The 17,124-nt window shown below is 41.1% G+C and overlaps 2 protein-coding genes across 4 annotated transcripts in view; one reads left to right on the top strand and one right to left on the bottom strand.

The window, feature by feature from the left end:
* The window catches only part of col9a1c (collagen, type IX, alpha 1c), a 33,710-nt gene extending 18,212 nt beyond the window's left edge, over positions 1–15,498 (top strand). For both annotated transcript variants that reach the window (XM_008421351.1, XM_008421350.1), the window contains 31 exons: positions 113–202; positions 291–326; positions 1,473–1,544; positions 1,835–1,879; positions 1,962–1,997; positions 2,080–2,103; positions 2,211–2,264; positions 2,955–3,026; positions 3,954–3,992; positions 4,154–4,210; positions 5,459–5,512; positions 5,596–5,649; positions 5,748–5,801; positions 5,868–5,921; positions 5,998–6,051; positions 6,148–6,201; positions 6,285–6,338; positions 7,127–7,180; positions 7,882–7,926; positions 8,043–8,096; positions 8,200–8,253; positions 8,499–8,552; positions 9,194–9,265; positions 9,362–9,397; positions 9,475–9,519; positions 9,606–9,638; positions 9,876–10,022; positions 11,194–11,248; positions 11,339–11,533; positions 12,000–12,086; positions 12,919–15,498. In XM_008421351.1, coding sequence (XP_008419573.1) covers positions 113–202; positions 291–326; positions 1,473–1,544; positions 1,835–1,879; positions 1,962–1,997; positions 2,080–2,103; positions 2,211–2,264; positions 2,955–3,026; positions 3,954–3,992; positions 4,154–4,210; positions 5,459–5,512; positions 5,596–5,649; positions 5,748–5,801; positions 5,868–5,921; positions 5,998–6,051; positions 6,148–6,201; positions 6,285–6,338; positions 7,127–7,180; positions 7,882–7,926; positions 8,043–8,096; positions 8,200–8,253; positions 8,499–8,552; positions 9,194–9,265; positions 9,362–9,397; positions 9,475–9,519; positions 9,606–9,638; positions 9,876–10,022; positions 11,194–11,248; positions 11,339–11,533; positions 12,000–12,086; positions 12,919–13,121 — 2,037 coding nt within the window. In that variant the 3' untranslated portion in view covers positions 13,122–15,498. The remainder of the gene's footprint in view (positions 1–112; positions 203–290; positions 327–1,472; positions 1,545–1,834; positions 1,880–1,961; positions 1,998–2,079; positions 2,104–2,210; positions 2,265–2,954; positions 3,027–3,953; positions 3,993–4,153; positions 4,211–5,458; positions 5,513–5,595; positions 5,650–5,747; positions 5,802–5,867; positions 5,922–5,997; positions 6,052–6,147; positions 6,202–6,284; positions 6,339–7,126; positions 7,181–7,881; positions 7,927–8,042; positions 8,097–8,199; positions 8,254–8,498; positions 8,553–9,193; positions 9,266–9,361; positions 9,398–9,474; positions 9,520–9,605; positions 9,639–9,875; positions 10,023–11,193; positions 11,249–11,338; positions 11,534–11,999; positions 12,087–12,918) is intronic.
* The window catches only part of col22a1 (collagen, type XXII, alpha 1), a 72,359-nt gene continuing 69,402 nt past the window's right edge, over positions 14,168–17,124 (bottom strand). For both annotated transcript variants that reach the window (XM_008421352.2, XM_017307631.1), the window contains one exon: positions 14,168–17,056. In XM_008421352.2, coding sequence (XP_008419574.1) covers positions 16,866–17,056 — 191 coding nt within the window. In that variant the 3' untranslated portion in view covers positions 14,168–16,865. The remainder of the gene's footprint in view (positions 17,057–17,124) is intronic.

Genomic DNA, 17,124 nt, shown 5'->3' with positions numbered 1-17,124 from the left:
GTATATATACATGTGTGTGTGTGTGTACTGTATTTCTTTTTTTTTTACTTAACTATAGTAGCAGTTGCCCTTGTGACACATTTTCAGACTATTCTTTTTTTTTTTCTCTCAGCCTGACAAATCTCTTCAAGGTCCTCCAGGTCCCCCTGGCCCTGAGGGGGCCCGAGGGGCCCCAGGAGAAAGTGGCAGGGATGGAAGAGATGTAAGCGTGTCTTCCTTGAGTCGAGACATTGTTCAGAGAATATGTACTCCTATGTTTTTCTGTTTTGACCATGTTTTTGTTCCTCCAGGGTTTTCCAGGGACTCCAGGGATTCCAGGTGCTCTTGTAAGTGCAGAGTATAAAATTGTTTATTGACAAAATTCATTTCCTGAAGGTTATTCACACATCTATGCATTTGTTTGACAGAACATCTCAGAAAAAGTGTTCACGTTGCATTTTTTCCCCTAAGCTATTAGAAAGTTTGTGAGCATATTTGTGAAGCTGAAATTTTCATCAGGTAGTTTTCTTGTCAGGCTAGCCAGGATGCTACTCTCCTAAAAGATCTCTTTTTGTATGTCCATTGAATATATATAGGATAAAAATAATTGTTTGTTCAGACACAAATACAAACCAAACACTATGTCACTACTAAATAAGTTCCTAACCGAAGGAGCGACGCTGGTAAAAATGTTGCTAAAAGGTTAATAGAGGAGCCATGTTGTGTTGTGATGACTTCCTCTTTTAGAAAGTGCAGGAGTTTCTTAAAGATACAGAGGTCCAATTTTAAGGTGTTAAATTAACAAAGTCAGATTTCTTTTAAGTCATATTTGATATGTACAGCATTTTTATAACAACTCAAGTTACTTGATTGTGCTGTAAAATGATACCATGCGTCTGGAAAACATAATTCTGCCCTTTGAGTTCAGAAGTCGACTTAGACTTAGTCCTGTTTGATCTATGCAGACATCATGTCTACTGAGATTTAGTTTCACCAAAGTGGACACTGAAGGTGTTTGTTTCCACTTAAGTTGAATACAAATGGATGCAACATGGGAAAATGTCTTATAAGTGGAAAAAAAATCTGTAGTTTTTATTCACATTAAGGCATTATTGATTTAAAACAAGCTCCTATATCTTACTGAAAAGTTACGTTTTAAGTTAGTTTAGTCTCATCTCAAGTGTCCTAAGATATTTACATGTAGAAATTAGACCAAAAATACTTGGTAAGATTCTGTGTTTTTGCAGTGTGTGTTCCCCTGGATACATATTTTCATAGCTTCTCTTATTTCAAATTCAGTGTGTGTGAATAAAAATAACCGGTACTGTTATCAGCATAAGACTCCATCAGCAGGAGCTCCTACAAACCGAGCACACCCCGCCTTCCATTGATTAAATGTTTACCAGCTCTGCCTGTCTGTATCTTAGCAACGGTGCCGGCAGATGCAGGAAGCAGATAGCGCTGTTTTTATTCTTGTTCTCTCTGTTTTCCAGGGCAGCAAAGGGGAGAAGGGGGAGATCGGTCTTCCAGGACAGAGAGGCCTCCCCGGTCTTCCAGGATCTCCTGTATGAAACACACACACTCCACACACACACACACACACACACACACTTCATGTACCTGCCTGGATTTTGCTCTCTTGTGTGGGATCAAATGAAAATACTGAAACTCAGCAGTAAAGAAGTTTCTTGCTTTAGACTCCAGATCACGTTCGTTTAAAACTCAGGAGGAGTGGAACGTCTTTTTTTTGGGGGGGGGGTTTGCGTGTGCAGAATGTGGGAGTGAGAGTGTGTGGTACGGCGCAGTGAAAGGAACAGCACTATTGATGTGTGTGTTTTCTCTTTGCCGTCTGCAGGGTCCCATCGGTCCACTGGGTCCCAGAGGACCTGTAGGAGAAAGAGTGAGTCAGCAATTAAATCATCTAAGCACTGAGTTTCATTTAGTTGTACGGAGTTGCTGATTCCTCATTGGTTTACTTGTAGGGTCTGCCTGGTTTTCCCGGACCCCCAGGTCCTCCTGTAAGTGGGAAACACTGACCCGTGTTCTGAGCTTACACACTGTGGATCTCCATTATGACTACTGTGTTCTCATCTTCCACAGGGCCTAGCAAGCGAAGGGCCCGCCGTACGTATTCAGTTTATCATTTTAGTCCAGTAATGAAATCTAATTTGAAATTACATCTTCGTATCTTTCTACAAGCGGCTGCTTTGCGTTACCTGATGTGTTTGCAGGGTCCACCAGGGAAGCCAGGAACCCCAGGAGATGAAGGAAACATCGGACCTGAGGTCAGATTTTCACTCTAATTGTATCTTGTGAATAAAATCAACGTTAGTCCTAACCTTACTGTTTCATCCTCAGACTTTACTCTGTTTTTTTGATCCCTAAACGTGTCCAAGTTGTAGGTTTACAAACCTGACAAAGTCGTTTCAGGCCCAACCCTAACAGAGTAGACATGGAAACATTAGGGTTATGGTCCAGACTGCCAGTCTGTCTACATGTCAAAGGAATTACCAGGGAAATGCTTAATTTAATATTTACCCCTTTTTTTTTTTTCTTTTTTACCACATAAATCCACTTGCAGTTCACTGGAATAGATTAAAAAAAAAGAAAGACAGAACAGTTAGAGACACCATACAAACTCTTTTTTTTTTCTTTATATGTATATTTAAATTGCTCATAGCTGAGTGTGATTTCTGTTGTCACCTGTCGGTAGAATATAAAACAAGTTAAAACTGTTCAAGTCAAGTCAAGTTAATTTTATGCAGCACATTTCAGCTACATGGTAAAAAAATATAACACAGTAAGAAAAAAAGAAAAAATAAGTCAGACCAGTTCAGCTGGTTGGTTCAGTGAGCCAACTTAACTGCTGACCAGAATTTGTGACATTATCTTGTTGACAGTTCACCAAAAAATGTTGTTTGTTGTTGTTGACATGTTCTGATTTTTTTCTCACCATGTTTGCTTGGAAAGTGCAGGGCCCACCTGGACCCAGAGGGGGCATAGGCACTCCAGGGCCTCCTGGGCCCCCTGGTCCACCGGGGCCCGTGGTAAGAACCAGATCTAACCCCATGTTGGGTTTTGCATCAAATGATCCTGTTTTCCAGCTGAAGTATTTTAGATTTATTGTGTTGAATTCTTCTTTTCAACCTTCCTTACTTCTTATTTGGGATCATAAACGCTGATCGTCAACATTGGCTGACTATGTTGGGCAAGTGGGCTGATCAAGTTGCTCTAAAGAAGTATTGTGAGGGAAGGCACAATACTTCCCTCACAATATGTGTAAGCTAACAAAAGTACTGCAAGGAAACAGAAGTATTGTGAGGGAATGTACACACACTGAATGTACACACACTGAATGTACACACACTGAATGTACACACACTCAATGTACACACACTGAATGTACACACACTCAATGTACACACACTGAATGTACACACATAGTGAGGGAATGCAAACTTATTGCGAAGGAACGCAAACTAAAACAAACTGCCATGTCCCTCCCAGGGCTCCGTAGGAAAGGCCATGCCTTTTCGTTCATAAGCTACTGTAAGCATAATAAGGCAGTCACAAATAAATATGTCCAGTTATTAAAATCCCTACCTGATCTAAAATGTTTTGGTTTGGTGAAAGTTTTAGCCTGAAGCTTAGCATCACAAATACAAACCAACTCATTCTATACTATAGGAAGCTCTTTACTCAGCCAAGGTTGATTGACCGTTTACCTTTAACTGGTGCTCTAATAAAGGTAATTATTTATTATTATTTATTAATAAATAATAATAATAATAATAATGATCTATCTTCCTTCTTTAAATAATCAGTTCACGTCTTCCTAAAATTCCCCAGTGTGTGTCAGGATGTTGCATGCAGTGTTTCCTTTTCACACGTTCCCGTTGGGTTTTCATGGTGTGCTCGTGAGAACGTCTCCACCCACCTGAGGCTGCTCTAGATGTCGCTCTGCTGTCTTCTAGGGACCGCCTGGTGCCAACAGTGAGGGGAGTGGGGAAGCTGTGAGTGTCTCACTGTCTAACACACGGCCAAATGTTTCCTGGATGCATGACAGTTAGAGCGGTGGCAGCATATCTTCCATCAGGATGAGTCACTGCAGTAGAGGCCGTGCAGCTTTGTGAGAGAAACCCGTCTCTCTGTCTCTCTCTGTGTTTGTATACAGTGTCCTGCCGCCTGTCCCGCTGGACCTCAGGGACTGCATGGAGTGCCAGGGATGAAGGTGAGGAAGGTTAAGAAGGTCAAACAGGACGGAAGCATTTAAAGTGGTTTCCTTCTCAGAAATGATGCAGTGATTTTGTGCAGCACAACTCAGTTCAGTTTCATAGTTTTAGTCAAAACGATCCAGTGCGATTCAGCTTGTTTATGCCGTTTCATCAATTTACAACAAATGATCACTTTACCAACTAATGAGTCCAGTTCACAAGATCAAACTAGAGGCCTATTCCATGAATGTAGCTGCATTTCCAATAACCATAAAATTGTACAAATTGGACATACGAAACATAAATTTCCCTAATGGAAACACAATCGTTTAGAAAAAAATTTACTTTTTTTTTTCAATAAAAAGTTTTTGCGCTGAGCAGAGGTGTTCTTCCTGCCACATGGAAACACTTTGTTCCCATCACATGAGTCACGATATCAACAGCCGGATGTCACTACTGACAGAAACAACAAAGAAGACGACAGGAAGTGGCAGGAGGATGATGGTTTGTTTCCAGCTGATCTGTCTCAGCATCACAGTTCATAAAAAGTTGTGTTGAATCCAAAACTCTTCTGTAAAATCACAAACTACAATTTTCCCATAGCGGCACATACATAGCCACTCCAAAGTAGGCGGGGCTTGTCGCCTCGATAAGAAGTCGACGTCTCCTCTGATTGGCTGATAGATGATTAGTGTATGAATACATCTCATGTAACTGTTTACATCCGTCAATGCCATGATTTGAAATGAGTTGAACAAGCTTATTCTTGTGTCATTTTAATTTTGTTTCTTATATAATGGAAATTGTGAAATTGTATGCTTTTCTTCACATTAGCAGAACATAGACAAAGGTTTGTAACAGAAACTCAGCTTATTTTGGTGTACAAATATTTATTTTCCTCCGTCGCCCTGCAGGATGGTATCAGAAATTGACCCAGCTTCTACTCACTGATTTGTGCAACTATCAGTCAACTGATGGCTTAAGTGAACAGTCAACTGCACACTGTTTTAGGAGACAGGACTGGAGGAGGGTCTTAGCGCTGCTAATCAGGCTCATGTCAATAAATCCTCATGATTTTGCTGATTCCTGCTCTCTTTGATCGGCCAGTAGACATTTTTTGGGTGATGGGTGATCCATAAGGAAATCACTTTGACTTTATTGGACTTTTTCAAGAATAATGGACATGACTTCAGCCTCGTTGGCATTTCGTTCTTCAGGTTGTATTTTCTTAAAAAATTATTTTGCCTTTCCTTTTTCTCCCATAGGGACACAAAGGACTGCCAGGTGAGCCTGGAAAAGACGGAGAGCCCGGAGAGAAGGTGCGCCCTAAATAACTGTTTATATAAACGACTTCATTTAAGTCTAGTGCTGTTGTAGTTTAATTATAATTCTATTTTTAAAGGGTCAAACTGGAGAAACGGGTCCTCGGGGTCCACCAGGTCGCATGGGAGATGATGTAGGGAAACAATATTGACAAATGTATCATGACATGATGTAATAATATCTTGAAATCTACTCACAGCAGACTAACGATGTAACTGTTTGTTGTTTTAGGGGCAAAGAGGACCAATCGGAGCCACAGGGACCCCCGGAGAGAAAGGAGACAGAGTGGGTTTTTAGCTGATGACTCAGTTTTGTCTCCGTCGGTGCAACCTGACTCCTGTCTGTTCACAGGGTGCTCCTGGCTACAACGGCGTCCCCGGACCCACCGGCCCCCCCGGAGCTCCTGTAGGCATTCTGACCTCCTGTCACCTCCTGTAAGACGTGAAAGGTCAACATCTGTCTGACGGGTCTCTGTTTTCAGGGTGTGGAAGGGGTGCGAGGACGGCAGGGGGTGCCAGGGCCGAAGGGTGACAATGTGAGTCCTGAAGTTTAGCTCAGAGAAAGAGAGAGAAAAAAAAAACTGTCTGAAAGGGGAGCAAAATAAAGTTTGATATTTAAATATTTCATTAAGGGAGCTGTGGGACCTCAAGGACAGGCTGGTGTCAAAGGAGAAAAAGGAGAAGTTGTAAGTATGTTAATATTTGGGTCTATTTGTTCAGCTTGGTCATTTTAATTCATAATTCTTACTGACCTGTCGTGGCACCACAGGGTGATCCTGGCAGAGACGGGATGGATGGACTTCCTGGAGATAATGGGACCAAGGTATCTGAAGTCTAGACACCTGTTTTGCATATGCTGTCGTTGGTGTAATCCATGCATCTCATTTTGATTTCCCCCCAAAAAGACTTTCACTTTAGAAGATACAGCCACCATTTCCTCAGTCGTAAACATTTGCTCTTTCACTTTCTGTCCCAAACGTTTCATTTTAGAGGGAAATGAAACTGTTTGAGGATGAATCAGTGAACTCATCAGACCCTTTTAGTTGTTAAATCTCCCCGTTACACAAATTGTTACATTTCTACGTTTAAACCAGATGTTTACATACTCCAAATAAAAACACACACTGTGTTCATATGTACATGTGATATTTCTACAAAATTTGAGTTTTATGCTAATACCGTAAAAATGACAGCATAAATATGATACTTAATATTACTTAGATGCTTTGTCTGCACCAATTAGGATTCACTCACCTTTGCATTCCAAATGCTTGATGAAACTCACGTGGGGGGAGGAGACTTTTGAGTAATTCAGTTATAAATGACCTCTTGGTCACTGACTGAGCCTTCAACATTCTGCAAGATGTTTCTAAAGTATGGAGAAAGAAAAAAAAGACTCATCGGGACTTTAGCATTATATAACTCTTAAAGTTTTACTCCTTTGATTCCAGCAATCATACACATATGTCCGACCTCCATACCAAGATGAGATACAGCAACTGTTAAGCAATTCTGAAACTTGAAATGACACAATTCAAACATATCTATAGAGATGTCCAGAGCCTTCATTCAATTAAAATGCTCATTGGTTCTTGTTGGTGTCTTCAACAGGGAGAGCCTGGCGCACCAGGAGACGTTGGACTTAGAGGGATTGTTGGCATACCAGTGAGTAAATGTTCCTTACATTTTGTTTTCATCGACATCTAGTTTCTGATTTTAATCCAGCGTTTGAGGATGGTGTTACTTTCAAGGCTCATGGTAAATATCATTAGGTTCCATGCTCGTTTCCTCACTGCAGTGTTCTTTCAGCATCATTTCATAACCGTGCCATTTTATGGGCACAGGCATTATGATAGTGCTGTAATCATTTGGTTGGAAAGACGCCAGATGGTAAAAACATATCCTCCGAATCACTTCCTGTCATTTTTGTCGTCTTTTCCGCCGGTAGGAACATCTGGTTGTTCACCACGTGACTCGTCTGATGTAAAACAAAAAAGTGTCTCCATAGGAGTTTTGTGAAATACACAGATTTACTTCGTCGCAGCGCAAAAGAATTTTGAAACTGACGTGTTTTCATTAAGCCAAGTTATTTTCAGAATTCCAATAATCACGGGAAGCACAGTTCAAAATGTCAGTAGCTGACATGATAGGTCATTTAAGAAAACATGACCTATCATGTGAACAAACATATTCATGTGTGATTTTAGTTGCTTACTTAATGGAAACGCCACAATTGCAAAATTGTGTTTGTACGTGGAATATCAAAGTTTTGTGCAAATTTGTAATGGAAATGCAGCGGTTGTTTGTTCCCATGGAGACAAGACTAAACAAGTGAAATTTCTTTTTGCACCATGTCTTGTTGTTAGGGGTTGCCAGGGAAGCAGGGAGTAACTGGACCCCCTGGAGAAAAGGTAATTGAATTAATCGAGTTTGGATACCACCTTATCCAAACTCGTCCTTGAGGTTTTAGCTAACAGAAGAGAGAATATGTCGGACTAACTCTGTGTCATTTCTACTGTGGACTTAGGGCGAGACTGGTTCTGAGGGACCCATGGGGCCGGTTGGGCTTCCAGGAAAAACTGTGAGAAACAGTGTTAATTATAACAAACTAAATATGGAAACAGATTTATTCATCGATTCTTTTATGTCTGGTGTTTGTAAACTGATTGTTTGCTTTGATGCAGGGGGGTCCTGGAAAAGATGGAGCGGATGGGAAACCAGGAGAAAAAGGATCCACTGTGGGTTTTCCCTTGACTTTTTTTTTTCTTTTCCACTGTTCATTTAATGTTTTTCAGTTTCCCCAATCGGTTAAAATTGCTCATTTTTATGCATACTTCAAGTTAATTAAGTTTTTCAGCCAAAGGCAATTTTCCAGTGTGTTGGACAATAGGGATTTATTCTGTTCCATACAATTCCATTGTGTTCTGTTTCATATCAGTAATGCTAATAGGATTTGTGAAGTTGAGTTGTGTTTCAAACGCAGGGCGAAACAGGAAAACAAGGGCCAGTGGGGGTTGCAGGTCCACAAGGAATTCAGGTGAGACGCGACATTTCAGATCATCTCTTTAGGTGGCAGGGAGTTTTTGCTGCTACATTGTGTAGACATAAACACAATGATAACAGTTTGAACACTGATCATTTTCACCCCTTGACCATAACTTAGTTTTCATAATTAGCTTTTGGAGTTATGAAATAGAACTGTTTGTAATATTGTACCAGATGTCAATTCGTATCTGCCTGTAACAATACTGTCAATGTCTTCAGAATATAATAAAGTAAAATTATCTATCTATCTATCTATCTATCTATCTATCTATCTATCTATCTATCTATCTATCTATCTATCTATCTATCTATCTATCTATCTATCTATCTAGTTCCCTAGCTAACTAGCTAGCTCACTATCTTGGCTAGCTAGTTAGTTCACTATCTTGGCTAGCTAGCTAGCTCAATATTTATCTAGCTAATTCTCTGTAAATACATAGCTCATAGAAACAAACATTTTAATAATTTTTTAATTTGTTTATGGGACTGTGCTGTGTGTGAAATACTGGTAATGTAGCTTAGTTACACTTTTAATTACTAGGAAAGCACTATTGTCTTCTAAATGGATCCTATCATTCATCACATGTGTGGCGTATGTGTCCTGTACATTTATTCAGAATTTTAATTTAACAGGGTGTCAAAGGAGATAAAGGTGCCACTGGAGCCAAAGGGTTCAAAGGTCATACGGGGTACAAAGGTGACCAGGTGGGAGAAGAAACTACCCTTCTTTGAGTTACTCCAAAAATCCTGAACACAGCAGCATATTTAACAACACATTATCGCTTTGATTTTATTTTCTAGGGACCAACTGGGCCAGTAGGGCCAAAAGGAAGTCAGGTAAGGGCCATTACGATATAGTTTATGCGCTTTCTGGTATTTAGTTTCACGTTCATCATGTGGCCTTCTCAAAACAGGGTGACCCAGGTATGGCAGGAGACCCTGGTGTAAAGGGAGATCAGGTATTATCCAGATAATTTTTTAATAGATGTTCACTGTAGATGCCGTTGGCAGCTAAAAGAAGACTTTATGTTTGGGTGTGTTTCAGGGCCCTCCGGGTGTTACTGGCATCAAAGGAGAGGTGGGTAGAATTAATATTTAATGAAAATGTTACCTGGTGAGTTTTTGATATGGAATAAATTTACCCAATAATTGCAATGTTTAACAGTCAAACATTTACAACATTCCAAAGTTATTTTACTGATGTCATACCATCTATGGAAAGCAGACTGGTTTATAGTAAAAGGAACAATCTTTCTGAAAACATTTCCTGTTTTCAGAAGTACAGCTGACTTACGGCTTTATGTTTCCACACTAGCGCGGGGAAAAAGGTCAAAGAGGCGCCACAGGAGCCGAAGGGAGACCCGGTCAGCCGGGACATGAGGGTGTTACGGGTCCTATGGGAGCTCGAGGACTGGAGGGAGATCCGGGCATTCCAGGACCCCCGGGTCCCAGAGGGTTACCTGTAAGTCATTTACATAACTTATAGTTGCTGATTTTTTTAATCTTCAAGAGCTAAGTTCTTTCAGACATTTTTAAATAAATAAAGAGACAAGATATTCCAATCAAACATTCCATCAAACAGCATGTCTGAAGGCGTTAGATGTTGCTGTAGGTATGGTAAACTTTCCTACACCTGCATTGCTTGTCATATATTTATGATTCTCCACACTAAAGGGGAGGGTTTAAAATAAAATAAAGGGTGATAAAATAAAAGGTAATAAAATAAAAGGTTGGGAAATAAAAGGTAATCAATTAAAATGTAGTAAAATAAAAGGTGAGGACAGGAGTTTGAAGCCACTGCCATAGATAGAGGTCAGAACGTACCTGGATCAATAAATTGAGAACGTAGGTTTTTGACTTTTGGGTCCTCAAACAGCAAACACACACTAGGCCTCAGTCCTCCTATCCATGGTCCTGGAGATGATCATCCTTGTTGTTGAGAATCGTTATCCTAGACTTGCAGGAGCTTAACACCTGGCTGTGGGCCACTACAGCGCATGAATGGTCTCCTTTGTGCTTTCAGACACCAACATAAACCCATCGTCTGCTATAAAGCAAACCCTGAGAACCTGAGGTTCTTGACCCGACACTCTTCTCTCCACGAGTATGGCCTGAAATCATGTTAGAGAGCACCCCAAACAGGAACCAACCAGATCAGACCCCAGTAGTTGAGTTTGTGAAAATGTAAATAAAACTCTAGTTTTGTATGTGCAAGGATCGGATAGCCCTTAAAACCAAATCAGGTGTTCCATACATCTTCTGCTGCAACCCTTAAAAATGACTCGAGGTACTTGGATGTACGCCACCAGAACCAAAAAACTCCCATGATCCCCTCAGCAGTTCAGTGAGGGAAAAGATCTGGTCCATAGTTTAATGGCCAGAACAAAACTGACCCTGTGCTTCCATGACAGGTTGGATCTTCCTGCCTCACATCCTGTCCTTAGCACAGGAAGTACCAATGTACCAATGTCGGGATTTCTGATGCAAGAGCATCTTCCCAAATTAGAATGTGGACTTACTCCTGAATTGGGGCAAAAGACTTGAAACTTGACTTGTGAACATCTCTGCAATACAAACATGAGGTTAATTGTCAATCCTTGGTTAAACTCACCATTGGTCGCTTCATTTCACAGGGCCCGAAAGTGAGCGATGAAAAGCTTCGAGAAATGTGCTCAGCAGTGGTTGAAGGTGAAATTTGTTCATTTCTTACCTGCATAAAATAAATATCCTGTAATCGATACATCAAGAAGGTGAACCGTTTATTCTTTGTCCATGTAGAACAATTAGAGGAGTTTATGAAAGAGCTCTTGAGGAGGCCAGCAGCCCTCAGTGCTCCTGGTGCACCCGGACCAGTTGGACCTCCAGGACCGCCGGGACCAGCTGGGGCCGCGGGGGCAGCAGGCGTTCCAGGTCCGATGGGTCCAAAAGGTCACCCAGGCTTCTTTGGCCTTCCAGGTGCACCTGGAACAAAAGGTCAGTGCAGAATTCACGACCCATTCTTCTCATCTTGTGCTCTGAACTGCTAAGACAAGTTCAGGTCTCTTACCTTTGACCATCACAGTTCTAGCTCTGGTAAATCCACACGTTCCTCAATTCTCTTTCTTTCCATCTTTTCTTCTAATGCTCTGGTTACCTTTGAGAACTACAACATTATGTGAATTTCTTACAAAGATCCCTTGTACTTTGATAAAGCTATAGTTAATAAGATACATAAAGAAATCTTGTTCAGAGGAAATACAACAAAGAGTAATAGTAGAGCATTTCCATGGCCTCCATGTCTGTCCCTCAGCCCAGGTCAAGTCTCCATAGCATGGACCTTAAACTCAACAGTCTTTTACTGTCCAGTGGGTGCTGGTTGACTTCAAAGTCAGCTACCCATCCACTTAATCAACTTAAGCTTTTTTGTGTCATCTAATCTAAGTGTTGCTTCACTCTGCAGGTGAAACTGGGCAGAAGGGAGACAAAGGAGACAAGGGAGAAGATGGAGTGGGAACCAAAGGAAGTCCGGGGGTGCCAGGTGTTCCAGGTGAGACTGGTTTCTTGGCAGAAAACCTCCAGGTTAGCGTGTCACTCAGTGAAACGGTACTGCTGAGATGGTGCAAGATGCTTAAAAATGTTCAACCTTATTTTTAAAATGGGAGACCACAAGTGGAACTAAAACAATGCGTGGGTTTCAACGATTTTAAGTAGGTCACCCCTCTGTGTCCTCTCTACTCTGATGGCCTAAATAAAATGGTTTTGGAAGTCACCCAAATATTAAACGGAGTCCAACTTTGTGTAATTTCACTTCAGACATGAGACAGACTAAACTAGATATTTTCTTCAAAGCTGTTACCCCAAAAGTAGAGGTGGTTCTAGACCAGATTGACTGAGGCAGGGCAGCCGGTGTGTTTGAGGCCACATGGAGGTCAGAGGGCACAGGAGTGAAACGAAACAACAACAAAGGCAACATTTCATTAATATAATAGAGTTGGGGTTCATTAATATAATAAAGTAGCAAATATGTAAAAATAGTTTTATAAAAAAATTATAAACATTCTTTTAGAAATGTTTTTATATAGTTAGCACTGGGAGCTCGATTTTTTTCCCCCCAGATTATCTGCCTCATACTATATTGTCACAACGTAATGACAGCTTCAACAAATATGTAAAAACATATTTTTCATTAAAAAAAATGACACTGCAGCTTTAAATGAGCCGCAGAGTCACTTATGACTCTGGAGATGCAGGCTGCTGAGTGTTGTCTCTAATGTACACCGTTAGAACGCTTCTGCTTGTAACGTGACATTTTTGCTAAGTATCTATTGCATCGAAAATAAAGATTCCACATTGATCAATTATTATTTTCATATGTCCAGGTGCACCGGGTCTTCCTGGCGTCGGCAAAGATGGCAAAAACGGCGAGCGTGGTGAAACAGGAAGTCCAGGCATCCCGGGACCTGCCGGTCCGAAGGGACCCTCAGGTCTGCCCGGTCTGTGCGACCCATCTACCTGTTTAAGCAGACTTCCACCTCTCTACATGGTCAGTGGAAAGAAATCGTCCTCGTACAAAACCCACTGAGACCCAAAGCTCAGTGACGTTCTCCGGACCTCATCCAGACAGCGGCCATGTTTCAGGACTCCTCACAAACCCAGGCTCTGCGCTTTACTTTTGGGAGTCTTGGCCCATGACTCAGAGACACGGAGAGGAACAGAGGTGGGGGTGGGAGGGGGATAACTGCACAAAAACTGTAAAGACAACCTCGCTTTAATGTTTTCAGAGGGTGATAAATCCTTCCACAGTTGCTGAGCAGCTTCTGGGTCTGACTGCCGGCCTGAAGGCCTGTGGCACAAACACCAGCAATTACTTTCAACCTCTGACATTCAGTAAAGACTTGTTGAGACATTTAAAAATCTATCATTTCCACTCCTTCATGTGCGTTCGATGGCCCGTTCAGAAGCTCCGGAAAAGATGTTCCTCAACTCTGTGCTCCCATTGATTTATTTGGCCGGCTGTGTCGTCTTTTTGAAACGTCGGAATAAAAGTGATAAATTCTGAGTGTTTTGCACAGTAACAAATTCTAACAGCTAACCTGTGTGTTTTGCAGGATCGTGCTCTCTTAGACAGAGCCGATTGTGATCCGTTTACGATGAACCCACAGTCTCAACTTAAAATGGTTTTGTATTAAAAGCAAAAAATGCTGTCAGATCAGGATGGGATTATATAGTTGCCTGGTTACAAAGCAGAGCTGACATCATCTTCTCTTCCCTCTTGTTTGCGCATGAACAATACATTTACTGATCAAATATGACCTTTAAGCAGTCTGCTGGAGGGAAGCGAGCTTGGCAGCCTTTCCAAGGACATCCCTTCAACATTTTAACAGTTCACATCATGACTTGGCAACAATGAATTAAACATGGAAGCTCATATTGGGAGGAGTGATGGGATACAGCATTAAAAAGAAAAAACAAAACGGGTGCTTGATTTCCATCTCTGACATGATGAACGATTAAAGAACGCTTCAAAAGAGATAGAATAGCGATTGAAAACCCAAAATGTAACTTTTGACCATGTACAAGAAAAAAGAGAACCACTCAAAAACCACAGCAGAAGCTCATGTTACAAAATGAATTATGTTCCAGTCTTTATTATACACTACAGTACAGTTTACAGCTGTCTTCTGATAATTACATTATGCTACTATTTCAAAATATCTTAGCACCAGTTTATAAGGAGAATGGGAAAATGTAATGCAATAGAACACAAAAATATATTTGTCCAAATTAGGAATAATTTAACAGTATAACTTAAAGTTTTGCTTTTGGGAAATGCAGATGTTAGCATCTAGAAAACCACAAAGTTGTAATACTGACTGTTCAATAGTAAACAGTAGACAGAGAAGCAGCTGTTATCTAATTGAAAGAGCAAGTCACTGCGCACTCATGTACTGTAAGTCTGACTTCTCCTACATTTAAAGCTTCTTTATTACCTTTCATAGAAGAAAGACTTTATCCACATCAGCTAGCTAGCATTTACAGCTGCTGTCCATGAGCTGCTCTGAAGGCAACATCAATCTCATTTATTAGTTAAAAAAAAAAAACATCAAATGAAACTAACCATTAAAATGTAAAGACAAAGATAAATCTTGGTGTTGTAGTTTGCTTAGGTTAACAAACTAGTTTGCTAAGGTTTATACTGGCAGCTAAACCTTAGCACCATAGCCTGGTGCAGTGGTAGGTTTAAAACAAGCTACTTTAAGCTAATACTGTGAGCTAGCTGAACTCCAAACCTTGGTAAGAAAAGCTTATAAAAAATGAAAGTCTGTGAATAAATGTTTGATGAAGCCCTTGAAATTTGATTTTTTTTTATTTTTTTAAATCAAACTCAGGTATTTGGCTGGTACCTAGCTTTCATTGCAGAAGAAAGCAGATTTGTAGATACTGAAAAACAAAAATCACTTTTTAAAGCTGGCAAGATAACGGTAGTTTCGTTAGGATACAAATTAAAGGGAAAACTGTACAAAGTACGTTGGTAAAGTAAGACTGGCATTTCTTGCCTCATAACATGATTTAGTCATTTGTTCCTATTTTGGAACAATTCAGTATTTAAAAGATGACTAACATTTAAACTCAGTTTATTCAGTAAAGGTTAACAATTAACTTTGAATAAACTGAGACAAACAGTTTATTCAGTCCTCTGTTTTTGTGTTAGGGGTTAGGTATGTGATGGTTTGGCTTACAGTAAGGATTAGGTTGTAGAAAATGAATGGAAGTCAATGTAAAGTCCCCACAAGACAGGAACTTGACTGTGTGTTTGTGTTTCCTTTATGACATGTCATTTGAGTATGGGAGCATTTCATAGGCTGGGCGTTCAGTCAGCCCAACTGCATGTGCAACATCCAGTCTGGCAAAAATCATACTTTTCTGTGTGACATACCGTTCAGCCACTTCCTCTCTCACATTTTCATGCATTGACATCTGAGGTGTCATGAAGCTCCTTCTGTTCTGCTCCACCAAACCACTCAAAATGCAAAGGAGGGAGATTCTGAACGATTAATTGGCAGGTTAATGTTTCCAGGTTGTACTGATGCAGTGATGGAATGTACTGCTAATGGTGTTTCATTTCAAAAATCCTCAGATTCTTTAAAAAATGTTCCCATGTGTGGCATATTTTTAGCTGAGAGGGACACTTCAGAAACGTGCTATGGCACTTCTGCTGCTATCGTCAAGAAAAGTCGCAATGTAACACCAGACTGCATACATAACCTGTGAAATCTGGGGGCCTCTGAGCTGCTTTTTTACATTCTTAAGTCTCTACTTCTTTACATCTCAGGCTAGATTTACATATATTCAAAAAGTTTGACGCACAATGAGTCATTTTGTAAAACTATTCATTACTTTTGAAATGAGATGTTCGCCGGGAGAAGAAAGCTCTTACAGCAAAAGTGTTTTTTCAAAGTACTGGAGCAAGGCTTGAGGGAAATTGAGCTTTCACTAAAGACATTAAAAAAGTGAAACAGCTCTTCAATTCTGAATAATCAAAGCACCAAGCTGAGACACCTGATAGGTTTCAACTAAACTCACCCACAGCTGACAGATTTAGGAACGGGGAACGAGAGTCAAGAAACCTTTTAAGAAAAGTGAACACCTCCATAAATCGGCATGCCAGACAGGTCAACAGATACTTCTAGGGCGAGTAAAAGTAAAACACAATCATTCCGATCAAATGGCTGGCTGTGCAGCCATGAAGGTTTCTAGAATACACACGAGGAGACTTGATAACACTGCTGCTGGCATTGAGACGAGGAGCGTACAAGGGAGGTGTTCATCACTCTCCGCCCACGCACGATTGCTTCTGGTGTTTGCTTCATACCGTCTGCTCCCACCTTCAGCAGCAGAAAGACAGAACTTCCATGTCTGAGTAAGCACCATCTGACTGGTGGAAGACCCATGGCAAGAGATATACTTAGCAAGCAGTGAGTGACGCGGCGTAGCGTGGGCTGTGACGAGCTGCAGACAGAAAAACCCTGAAAAAAGCGTGAAGCGTCAAGTTTATCGTCCCAAATATGTTACAGAGAGAGAAAAAAACATTGGTTAGCTGCCCTCTTTGCCCCTGATTTGAAGTGTTCCATGTTGCCCCTCCTCCCCCCCCAATCCCGAAGCCTGATAGCAGGAAATGAAGAATCTGACCGGCAGCACCTGTTGCTTCAGCCCTCTGTAGTGAGGTTGATTTGAATGGAAAAATAAAATGTTCTTGATTTCATATGACTGAACAAAGTTCATAAATACAGTCATATTTCCAGCTCTGTGAGTCTCCAGCTCCTTGTTACCCCTTTACGTTTTTGGTGTGGGGCCTCTGGGCCAGGCTGGCGTAGTAGGCGCATTGGCTGGGGTCGCATTGGCCGGGGGGCCCAGGAGGTCCAGGTTGACCGTGTGGCCCGGGGTTTCCTGGCTCTCCCTGGGCTCCAACCTGACCAGGGCTTCCGTCTTTGCCGTATCCCGGTAGACCGGCTGGACCTGCAGCAACGGAAGGAGGAATTGTTCTCTACACTATAGCAGAACTCCTGAGACTGAGTGGAGAAGTG

The sequence above is a fragment of the Poecilia reticulata genome, linkage group LG11 (assembly GCF_000633615.1).
Source record: "Poecilia reticulata strain Guanapo linkage group LG11, Guppy_female_1.0+MT, whole genome shotgun sequence".
Classification (NCBI taxonomy): domain Eukaryota; kingdom Metazoa; phylum Chordata; class Actinopteri; order Cyprinodontiformes; family Poeciliidae; genus Poecilia; species Poecilia reticulata.
This window is presented reverse-complemented; position numbering and strand designations above follow the sequence as displayed.